This window comes from Boleophthalmus pectinirostris, unplaced genomic scaffold (assembly GCF_026225935.1).
Source record: "Boleophthalmus pectinirostris isolate CB_2022bp ecotype Guang Dong unplaced genomic scaffold, ASM2622593v1 HiC_scaffold_2, whole genome shotgun sequence".
Taxonomy (NCBI): Eukaryota; Metazoa; Chordata; class Actinopteri; order Gobiiformes; family Gobiidae; genus Boleophthalmus; species Boleophthalmus pectinirostris.
The window spans coordinates 8,807,478-8,819,280 of record NW_026571152.1 but is presented as its reverse complement, the minus strand read 5'-3'; the positions used below and the strand labels follow the sequence as shown (position 1 = coordinate 8,819,280).

At 41.8% G+C, this 11,803-nt stretch overlaps 3 protein-coding genes across 3 annotated transcripts; all 3 read left to right on the top strand.

Moving 5' to 3' along the window:
* The first annotated feature begins 2,236 nt into the window (after nt 1-2,236).
* Nucleotides 2,237-6,506, top strand: LOC129409557 (E3 ubiquitin-protein ligase TRIM21-like). Its single transcript, XM_055155993.1, has 2 exons — nt 2,237-2,373; nt 3,935-6,506. The coding sequence occupies exon 2, from the start codon at nt 3,942-3,944 to the stop codon at nt 5,553-5,555; it is 1,614 nt and encodes a 537-aa protein (XP_055011968.1). The 5' UTR covers nt 2,237-2,373; nt 3,935-3,941; the 3' UTR covers nt 5,556-6,506.
* On the top strand, nt 2,244-7,568 carry LOC110155132 (zinc-binding protein A33-like). The gene is made up of 2 exons (XM_055155384.1): nt 2,244-2,310; nt 6,882-7,568. The coding sequence occupies exon 2, from the start codon at nt 6,933-6,935 to the stop codon at nt 7,566-7,568; it is 636 nt and encodes a 211-aa protein (XP_055011359.1). The 5' UTR covers nt 2,244-2,310; nt 6,882-6,932.
* A 1,173-nt stretch (nt 7,569-8,741) lies between these two features.
* LOC129409558 (E3 ubiquitin-protein ligase TRIM11-like) lies at nt 8,742-11,528 on the top strand. Its single transcript, XM_055155994.1, has 2 exons — nt 8,742-8,809; nt 9,768-11,528. The coding sequence occupies exon 2, from the start codon at nt 9,775-9,777 to the stop codon at nt 11,371-11,373; it is 1,599 nt and encodes a 532-aa protein (XP_055011969.1). The 5' UTR covers nt 8,742-8,809; nt 9,768-9,774; the 3' UTR covers nt 11,374-11,528.
* The last annotated feature ends 275 nt before the right edge of the window (nt 11,529-11,803 follow it).

Here is an 11,803-nt window from a genome sequence, read left to right as displayed (position 1 = left end):
CTGTTTCTATACATTCTGTGAAAATTGGATGTCATTTCAACAAGAATTGCCAAAATGATTGGGACACCCTGTATTTGTCAGTACATTTGACAAGAATGTAGTTAAAGGAAAATGTAATGTAGTTAAAGAATCATTTGGATGATTTCAGATCTGGAATTGCCAATCTCTACTGAACTAAAGGTAAAAGGAGCTGTAAACTTGAAAACTACTGCTTCATGACATCACAAGGTTGAACAGAGCATTTTAAGCTTTGGAGATGTAAACAGAGTAATAATAACTGTGTTACTCAGACATATATGAATGAAACAAAACACAACTTCAGCTCTGTTTTTGATGAAATAACATTATAACATGGCTTAAAGCTCACAAGAGTCAATTTTGCGTAGTATAAGAACTTTTTTTTTTTTAAAGGTTATTATTTTGTGCTGAAAATTATATTCTAAATTCTACATTGTTGTTTTGTTTTTTTTGTCTTTGTTGTATCAAGATTGGTATTGAGTTTTGAGCCACATCCTTAGTATCGAAATCGAGTTCCAAAATAGAATTATGACAAAATGAAGTGACAGTTACTGCTGGTTTTCTGTCAAATGAAAACTCCTCCTCTCCTCTCGCTATCTCCTATAAATCCATCTCTTCCTCCTCTTCTGAACACCCTGGGGTCAGAGGTCGTCCTGACTGAAACTTCAAAACCTTCATTGTTTCTGTTTAGCGTCATCGCCAACTCCCCTCCGCACCTTCACCGGATAATTGTACCAGCCTTTTCTTTTCTTAAACTGTCATCTTTCGAACGCATCTTCACTGCATTTTCAAATAACGGCGTGACAATTCCAACTGTAAATAAACACAAGTTGTCTTTTCGCGTCTCAGATCAAACCTCCCTTTTGACAGCCGTTCAGCGGGGAGCATTTTACACATCTCAAAGTTTAAACGCCGCCATTTTGAAGTTTTCTCCTTTTAATTGACATTTCCGCGGAAGTTAAAACGCACATCCCGAGAGACATATTTGCTTTGAAACGATATGAAAAGTAACCCACTGGCCACATCTACCTCTTGAAAAAAGCTGCACTGCAAAAAGCAATATCTCGGTAAGTTAAAATGACTTAAAGGTGCACTGTGTAATTTTTTGGTTGGGGGTCTGTCAGTTGCTTATTTCTACGGATATGTCATTGCTCTCTCTGGAATGTTCCACAGTATGACACCAAACACCCATTATTCCCTGGGAGCTGCTCTAACAATTCCACCAAATTAAATTTCATTTTTAGGTCCTTGATCCCTTTCTTCGTTGTATTTCTTTCCCCTCTACATTTTCTACCCTCCATAAATACATGTTCTATTGTTTCTGGTTGTCCACAGTAGTCACAATGCCCAGTATTATGTTTTCCTATTTTATGTAGAGTATAGTTTAATCCTGAATGTCCAAATCTTAACCTCGAGATTAACATGTCTATTTTCCTGTTTCTCACCGAATTTCTCATAGTTCCTACTTTTTTCTGAATTTTATGGTAACAGCTACTTCTCCTCTCGTTATTCCATTCTTTTTGCCATTTTTCCTTCTGTTTAGTTATAGATTTTACCTCCATTTTAGACGTTGGCTCCCACTGGGCACTGCAGTTTTTAACATAATGATCCATGGGTGTCATAGATTATAATACTATATAATATAACACACACAAGCACAATAGGTCTTCTTTAAATTACTATTGGTTATGTTTAACAGCAAGTACTAGCTGGTAGAATACATATCAAAGTTAAAATTAAAACAACACCTAACACCAAATAAATAAATAAATAAAAATTAAAAACTGAAAAATTGAGAACTGAGAAAAGCTCTTATACTCTTTTTTTTGTGTGTATTTGCTCAAAGTTGGGATGATAACTGAAATTAAATGTGCTAGAAATAAATCTCAGCCATCTCAGCATGTCTCACACCATAAAGAAAAGTACTTTTTACTTTTCAGTCCAGCTCTAAATGTGGTGGAGTAGAAAGTACAGATGCCCATTCTCAAATGTAGTGAAGTCAAAGTAAAAAGTATCCTCTGTAAAATTTACCTAAGCAAAGTATAGATATCTAAAATGTGTATTTAAGTATTGTACTTTTACTTTGGTGCTTCTTTACTTTCCACCACTGTCACCCGCCACCCCCTCTCCCGTCTGCAGCTGCAGTCCCAACAGAACAGCCTCAATGCAGAGGCATGGTATTCCTTTAACATGACATCATCTCACTTCCTGAAACGCACAATCCAGTCGACACAAGAGCTGCTTAGAAAGGACCAAACTAAAATACCCGACCCACCCAGAGCACTGACTGTGGTGAGTACAGCTGTCATCCAGGACTACAGAACACAAGGAAACACCAGAGCCGCACTTCTTTAGGTGATATAACACTCCTCTGTGAATAAACTCTGTGCTCTCCTGTTATGTATTGAAGCTGCTCTCAAACATGTTCTGAAATGCATGTGATTCTTGGATTAATTTAGTGGTTCATATTTCAGAGTGCTCTAGTTAGGAATGCAATATAATTTAGAGAAGTACCTTTGATATTTACTTTGACCAATATGGACATGCTGTACCTGTTGAAATAGCTCTTAACCTGCTCTATTCAGTGCACTCACTGTGCAATATTGTAAACACAAGCACTGCGCTGAGAAGCTCTATAAATGTGTCCATAGTTCATGTGACAATCCCATGTGATTAAGGCTTAATATGTGCTTCTTTCTGGTCACAAAGAGGAGAGCTGTGCACGTCACATTAGGACACAGCAGAATAGTGGTATGGGGGTAGCTCATTAGGACACTAGAGTACTGACACTTCATATGGGACCAGTACCTGGTACTGATATCTGTGCATTCCTACTCAATCCGTGTATCATTCGTTCATTCGTTTTTCAATATAAAACCAAAAATAAGAAAACGAAAAAACAACAGTTTTCTTCGCTATTTGTCTCCAAAACCAAAATGAAAAAACGGATAATGATTCGTTTTTTCAGTTTTCGATTTTGTGTTTAAATGAAGAATGGAAAAAACGGATAACGGCCGTTTCCCGTTTACGTGACTTCCGTGACTGCGATGCCGAACTTTTGCACCGCATACGGACTGAACCGGGACTGATCCAGGTCCGAGACCAGAGCGTGATCAGAGCGGGACCAGAGCGGGACCAGACCAGGACCAGAGCAGGACTGGGGCGGACTCCAAGCTTTATCCGTTTTTTCCATTCTTCATATAAACACAAAATCGAAAACTGGAAAAACGAATCGTTATCCATGTTTTCATTTTGGTTTTGGAGACAAATAGCGAAGAAAACTGTTGTTTTTTCGTTTTCTTATTTTTGGTTTTATATTGAAAAACGAATGAACGAATGATACACGGATTCTACTCTCCCCTGCTGATTCTTACCTGGCCTGGAGGAAGGCCTTCTACGTGTTTTGGTGGAAATATTGTTCCTAATATTCCACAGTATGGCATAAAGCATATCTATCTGCATGGAGATGTTTCGAAGTATGAAGCCTGTGAAGTTTGTGAGCGTGTTGCATGTGATTTACCAATATGAAGTGCATGTGTTATTTCTGCTGCTAAACTGATGTATACATGAGAGAATTCAGAGAGTACAAAAGATCTGCAGAAGTGTTGTGCCAATTCACATTTGCATGGTTGCACATTTGCGCATTTCCAGGTCAGTGTCCTGTGGCTTTCAGGCTCTGCTGGTCCACTCCTCTCACTCAGCTCTGACTGGTGCAAACAACAGAGTTTCAAGTGGAGCGTCCAATCTCTGAGCTAGTTTGACTTTTGGGTTCATAGTCCAGTTTTCACAGCTTCAGTCCCTCTACTTCACATTCTGTTTATGGTCTGTGCTGCACAGACACTGACTGTAACATTTCACAGGATCATCTTGATTTGAAGCACTGACACTTTGTCACCACTCTTCCCTCTGTCCTCAGGCTCAGAATGGCTGCTGTGAAGTTTGAGGACCAGTTCCTCTGCTCCATCTGTCTGGATCTGTTCACTGAACCAGTGTACACTCCATGTGGACACAACTTCTGCAAACAGTGTCTCTCTGAGCACTGGGACACCAGCGCCCCCTGCAGGTGCCCTCTGTGTAAAGAACTGTTCCACATAAAGCCAGAGCTCAAAGTGAACACGCTGCTCTCAGAGCTGCTCTCTCAGTTCAAACAGGAAACAGGAAGTAGTTGTGAACATGAATCCAGCGCAGGAGAAGTGTCCTGTGATTACTGCACTGATCCCAAACTGAAGGCGCTGAAGTCCTGCCTGGTCTGTCTGTCCTCATACTGTGAGACGCACCTCCAGCCTCATCTGAACGTGCCCAAGCTGAGAAGCCACCAGCTGATCCAACCTGTGGACAACATGGAGGAGAGGATGTGTCCCCAACACCACAGACCTCTGGAGCTCTTCTGCTGCAACGACCACCTCTGCGTCTGCACCATGTGCTCTGTTTTAGAGCACCAGTCCCATAAGTTTGTGACTCTGAAGGAAGAGTTCGAGCGGAGAAAGGCCTCACTGCAGCAGACTCAGGAGCAGAGCCTGCACATGGTGGAGCAGAGGAGGGTGAAAATCCAGGAGCTCCAGAGCTCAGTGCAGCTGAGTGAGAGAGCAGCCAACACAGAGATGGCCACAGGGCTGCAGGTCTTCAGCGCTCTGATAGAGTGTGTTGAGAGGAGCAGAGAGGCCTTCATACAGGAGCTCCAGGAGAGGCAGAGACAGACCCAGAAACAGGCTGAAGCCCTGATCCTGGAGCTACAGCAGGAGATCTGTGCTCTGCAGCAGAGAAGCACTGAGGCAGAGACACTCCAACGCTCTGAAGACCACCTGCACTTCCTCCTGCACAGCACTGCACTCACGCCCCCTACTGGCCTGAAGGACTGGAGCAGAGTGACACTGGACACAGAGACGTATGAGGGGACTGCAGCCCGGGCTCTGACTGAACTGGAGGAGAAACTCACTGCAGAAATACACAAAGTGTTTAAGGACAAACTGGGGAGAGTGAGACAGTTTGCTGTGGACCTCACTCTGGACACAGACACAGCTAATGTTAATCTGTCTGTGTCCAAAGATCTGAAACAGGTTCATCACACGGATCAGAAGAACTTCAGAGACAGTCCTCAGAGATTTTCATGGAAAAATGTTTTAACAAAGCAGAGATTTTCTTTAGGAAAATTCTACTTTGAGGTTCAAGTCAAAGGGAAGACTTCATGGACTGTGGGAGTGGCCAAAGAATCTGTTCAAAGGAAGAAGAACACTAAGCAAACTCTGACCAGTGAATATGGATACTGGTGCCTTTATTTGAAAAACATAGATGAGTATGAGGCTTGTTCAGACCCTCCAGTCCCTTTGACTCTGAAGTGTCCTCCTCAGAAGGTGGGGGTGTTTGTGGACTGTGACGAGGGTCTGGTCTCTTTTTATGACGCTGATTCTGCAGATCTCATCTACTCCTTCACCGGCTGCAGCTTCAATGAGAAACTGTTTCCATTTTTAAATCCTTGTAATAACTTTGATGGTATAAACTCTGCTCCTCTGATCCTCACTGCAGTGAAAAAATATTAATAATATATCACCAAGGATGATAATTTAGCATGCTATCATTTAATGAAGAACTCATTTCAAATTTCTACTATTATTAGGTTATTTTAGATCACCATTGTGTTTTTCAGTGAAGATAATTGTTAAATAATCATTAATCATCAAAGTGGAGTACTGCACACATTTTGAATATTGTTAGTCCAAAAGAAACATTTACAGAGAAAGTGTCTGACTGTGTCATTTACACTTTTTTATTCAATAGCACACCAAACACAGACTGAGGAGGCTCTAAAGCAGCTTTGTCTCGTCTCTGCTCTGGGCCCTGTGTCCTGGTGGAGGGGTGGTGCTTGGGCCTCGTCTCTGCTCTGGGCCCTGTGTCCTGGTGGAGGGGTGGTGCTTGGGCGTCATCTCTCAACTGGTTCGCCTGTATTCAGTCTCACATTTTACTATGTGTATAGTTTATGTATTTTAGCATGTTTGTGTGCGAGTGTGTGTGTGCATGTGTACATGTATGTGCGTGTGTCTGGGTTGTTTGGTTGTGTGGAGTTGAGCAGTTGTGGGGCTGGGTTGGTGGGTGGGAGGAAGTGTGGGATTGTTTTTAATCACTGTCAAGCACTTTGTGTTACATTTCTTGTATGAAAAGTGCTTTATAAATAACGCTTAATTGGTTGATTGATCGATTGATCTAAACTTTGGCCAAACTAATTTCTGCATATTAGTGAGCATATAGTACCCATGTGCTCTTGAGCAGCTCATCTTTTTACAGGCCTCAAACACAAATAATATGGTGAAAAACGCAGCTTTTAGAAATAGAAACAGATCATAATGTCTCTGTCACAGCCACAGTCACAGTTACTTTGATTTATTATAACAAGGGCATATTTCATATTGGTGATCATTTATTGAACATTTATTTAACATTTCATACTAAATGATGTATTAAAGCACTGCCTAAATCCTGTTCATAAAATCAATAAAAAGGAGAAGATTGGTATTGAAATGGAGATTTTCTGATCTATGTTATGTTGTCTTCTCATCACAAACATAAATGGAGATGTGTTTCGTTTCATTCACACATGTATTCTGATGCCATGTTGTAATACAGGAGGAGCTCCACTGTGTTTTTGAATTCCATGCACCTTCACTAGAATCATTTGAATAATTTCAGTCCTGGAATTGCCTATCTCTTCTGAGTTGAAGTTAAAAGATAGCTGCGTTAGAATCAACTGTATCTTCATCAGTTGTAGAGCCCTGTATTTCAAATCTTGCATAGAGCTCCAAATCAACACTCCAGTATCTTGTATTGGTTCTATTTTGCCCTCTGTGATCTGTGTGTTTTCTATTGCACAGACTCCTTTTGACGCCCCGCCTCTGGACTATGCGATCAGGAGCTCCAGTCAAATGATGTCTAACAAGGAAGACCTCAGCCTGAGAAAGTCCTCTCTGCAGCAGACCCAAGACTCAAACCTGGAGCTCAGCAGAGTGAGACAGTTTGCTGTGGCCCTCACTCTGGATCCAGACACGGCTCATGTTAACCTGTGTGTGTCTAAAGATCTCAAACAGGTTCATCACACGGATCAGAGGAACTTCACGGATGGTCCTGGCAGATTTTCTTATTACAATGTTTTTACAAAGCAGGGTTTTTCTTCTGGAAAGTTCTACTTTGAGGTTCAAGTCAGGGATAAGACTGTGTGGGTTTTGGGAGTGGCCAAAGAATCTGTGGATCGAAACAACAGAAAATCGTTATGCAGTGAAAATGGATTCTGGTGTTTAGATATGAAAATAAAAAATGGTTCGTGCTTTGTCTGCGCTGAGCCTTGTGCCCCTGTGTCCCTAAAGTGTCCTCCTCAGAAGGTGGGGGTGTTTGTGGACTATGACGAGGGTCTGGTCTCCTTTTACGACGCTGATTCTGCAGATTTCATCTACTCCTTCACCGGCTGCAGCTTCAACGACAAACTGTTTCCATTTTTAAATCCTTGTGTTAATTGTCATGGTGAAAACTCCGCTCCTCTGGTCCTTACTGCAGTGGAGAAGTGACACTGGCATTCAGAAATCACCAATATTGATCATTATTTAGTGAACTGATGATATGAAGTGAAGGCTTGAACACTTTTGTAAAGTCAGAATAAAATGCCTTGTGTTTACAGCTGGAGGATCAGTCGAATCAAAATCGCAATATGAAAAGATGCAATTAGGATGCAGTTTTTTTAAATACCATAATTTCCTCCATAAACAACAAAATATTCAGTTTTATTCTTCATTTTTAAAAAAAAGTCAGTTCTTCTGGACACGTTTAAAATGTGAACTTTGAACAGAAGCCTATTATAAAACAAAAATCTCAGAAAAAGTAGATCTTTTTCCCAAAATATTTTGCCCTACTCAGGTTGACTAAATATTGTGAATGGATTATTGGTTGATCGTTGGACAAACATAAGAAATTGCAAATTTGTAAAAACAGATAATGACATTTTAAAGTAATCAGAGTCTTGCAGTTTACTCTTGGTATTGTACAGTTTTCAAAAGCCAAATGTATTTTACTACAATCTCCTGCCTGTATATTCAAATTCAATGGACATTATTTTTATTGATCATTTCTGTAGAAGATGGTAACAAGAAAGAAACATAATTTACAACTTTTGAAAACAGAGATATCTCTGTCACACCTAGCCTGATTCATCAGCCGGTTTCACTTTGTAGAAACCGTCTGACCTCGCAGTGTTAAAATTCGTTCTCTCGACGGTAGGAGGGTACTATTTTTCATTTAACCAATCGCTGCTATTTCGTGGTGACTTATGTAATGCACCGCTAACGGGGATAACTGGTATATTAAGCTTTTCCCAAATCCCGTAGGAAGAAGGGCAATAACGTCTTTCCCCTTGATAAAATTTACCAAACATTCTCTTTGTCACAGCTTTAAATTCTCGATCTCGGGAATCGTTGACAACACAGAATACATGACTCTTCGCTGATTGGCTGGTGCCTGAACTTGCACTTCCAGGGTTTTTGCGAACCATCTATTGTATTTTGATTCCTGACCTAGTTGCTGGAGAGAAATTAAATTGAGCGGAGGCACTAGTTGGCACCAGCCTGGCTAAGTCACACCCAGAACTTACCCGCATTCAACTGACCCAACCTGAAACACAACAATCTGACGACAATAAAAGATCGCACACTTACTTCCTCAAACGCACAATCCATTTTAAATCAAAAAGACGACACAAGATCTGCTCAGAAAGGACAAAAGTGCAACATCGGACCCACCCAGAGCACTGACTGTGGTGAGTACAGCTGTCATCCACGACAACAGAACACAATCTGAATCATTTAGGTTATACAATACTCCTGTGTGTATAACTACAGTCTCTTTGGTCTCTTAGGACACATTAAAGCTGTTATTCGTGTGGTTTAGGCGTCTTCAAACATGTTCTGAACTGAATGTGATTCTTGTGTTAGTTTAGTCGTGCAGATTTCAGTTTTCTCCGGAAATATTCAAACACAGATACAGACGTGGAGAAGGCAGCTGTCTTCATGTTAAAAGTGTTCACTATATACTGGTATTTAAAGAGTCCAGCTGTTTTAGATTAGATTAGAAATTAGAAATACTTTATTATCTCATAAGAAATTCATTCATATGAAGTGTACAATATTATACTCTTTCTCAAGTCTTTGGAAATCACATTTTATACATTTAAAGTAGTTTCCTGGATGGTGGCTTTCCTTCATCCCATAGATCAGAAGTTGGTCTCAACGTGGAACAACATAACACAGTTTCATAGTGTTTCAAAAACCATAACATAGAACAGCTTCAACCAGCTCCTTGCCGTTTTTAAGAAATGTTACAGTGAGTAACAATTCACCCCTTTATTTTATTTTTATTTATTAATATTCTTATGGTTTTAGGGACTTATGGCCATAAAAACAAGTTGAGTTTAGTTTCACTTTGTCTTCCCAGCTCAGTTCAAATAGGTCAGAATAGTGTCCTGTGGCTTTCAGGCTCTGCTGGTCCACTCCTCTCACTCAGCTCTGACTGGTGCAAACAACAGAGTTTCAAGTGGAGCGTCCAATCTCTGAACTAGTTTGACTTTTGGGTTCATAGTCCAGTTTTCACAGCTTCAGTCCCTCTACTTCACGTTCTGTTTATGGTCTGTGCTGCACAGACACTGACTGTAACATTTCACAGGATCATCTTGATTTGAAGCACTGACACTTTGTCACCACTCTTCCCTCTGTCCTCAGGCTCAGAATGGCTGCTGCTGTGAAGTTTGAGGACCAGTTCCTCTGCTCCATCTGTCTGGATCTGTTCACTGAACCAGTGACCACTGCATGTGGACACAACTTCTGCAAACAGTGTCTCTCTGAGCACTGGGACACCAGCGCCCCCTGCAGGTGCCCTCTGTGTAAAGAGCTGTTCCACATAAAGCCAGAGCTCAAAGTGAACACGCTGCTCTCAGAGGTGGTCTCTCAGTTCAAACAGGAAACAGGAAGTAGTTGTGAACAAGAGTCGAGCGCAGGAGAAGTGTCCTGTGATTACTGCACTGATCCCAAACTGAAGGCGCTGAAGTCCTGCCTGGTCTGTCTGTCCTCATACTGTGAGACGCACCTCCAGCCTCATCTGAACGTGCCCAAGCTGAGAAGCCACCAGCTGATCCAACCTGTGGACAACATGGAGGAGAGGATGTGTCCCCAACACCACAGACCTCTGGAGCTCTTCTGCTGCAACGACCACCTCTGCGTCTGCACCATGTGCTCTGTTTTAAAGCACCAGTCCCATAAGTTTGTGACTCTGAAGGAAGAGTTTGAGCGGAGAAAGGCCTCACTGCAGCAGACTCAGGAGCAGAGCCTGCACATGGTGGAGCAGAGGAGGCTGAAGATCCAGGAGCTCCAGAGCTCAGTGCAGCTGAGTGAGAGAGCAGCCCACAAAGAGATGGCCACAGGGCTGCAGGTCTTCAGCGCTCTGATAGAGTGTGTTGAGAGGAGCAGAGAGGCCTTCATACAGGAGCTCCAGGAGAGGCAGAGACAGACCCAGAAACAGGCTGAAGCCCTGATCCTGGAGCTACAGCAGGAGATCTGTGCTCTGCAGCAGAGAAGCACTGAGGCAGAGACACTCCAACGCTCTGAAGACCACCTGCACTTCCTCCTGCACAGCACTGCACTCACGCCCCCTACTGGCCTGAAGGACTGGAGCAGAGTGACACTGGACATAGAGACGTGTGGGAGGACTGCAGCCCGGGCTCTGGCTGAACTGGAGGAGAAACTCACTGCAGAAATACACAAGGGCAAACTGAGGAGAGTGAGACAGTTTGCTGTGGACCTCACTCTGGACCCAGACACAGCTAATGTTAAACTGTCTGTGTCCAAAGATCTGAAACGGGTTCATGAAACAGATCAGTGGAACTTCAGAGAAAGTCCGAGTAGATTTTCTTTGCGAAACATTTTATCAAAAGAAAGTTTTTCGTCAGGCAGGTTCTACTTCGAGGTTCAAGTCAAAGATAAGTGTGTGTGGATTTTAGGAGTGGCCAAAGAGTCTGTGGACAGAAAAAAAATTGGCAATCTGAACAGTAAATATGGATACTGGTGCTTATGCCTAGAAAACAAAGAGTTATTTGTCTCTTTTGATCCACCTCGAGTTCCTGTGTCCCTGAAGTGTCCTCCTCAGAAGGTGGGGGTGTTTGTGGACTATGACAAGGGTCTGGTCTCTTTTTATGATGCTGATTCTGCAGATCTCATCTACTCCTTCACCGGCTGCAGCTTCAAGCAGAAACTGTTTCCATTTTTAAATCCTTGTAATAACTTTAATGGTATAAACTCTGCTCCTCTGATCTTAACAGCAGTGGAGAAGTGACCAAGTATCACAGATGATGATCTTCAGTTTGTGAACTTTTGTTCCGGTGAAAGGACATAGATGTAAATCAGAACACAAATGTAGATTCAAAGGCTATGAGTAGATCAAATGATTAACCAAACACTACTGACTCTATATTAAATGGTCAGTGTATGGATCTGTGTGGCATGTGGTGATCATTTGCTGTTACATCATCTAAAGTCCATTGAGGAGCACTATTTTGGGATTATTGTGGGATTAAACATAGTTTTTGGGGACTGTTGTGTAGAATTATAATATTACTGTTTACTGTCTATATTTTCTTCAGTTATATATCACATGTTTAAATTTGTTATCATGATGGTTTATCCACAGTGATGATTTGAAAACTTTAACTGATCTAGAATTCCACTGTTGATATTTTGCAGTGATCATGCTGGGGAGGGGGTTC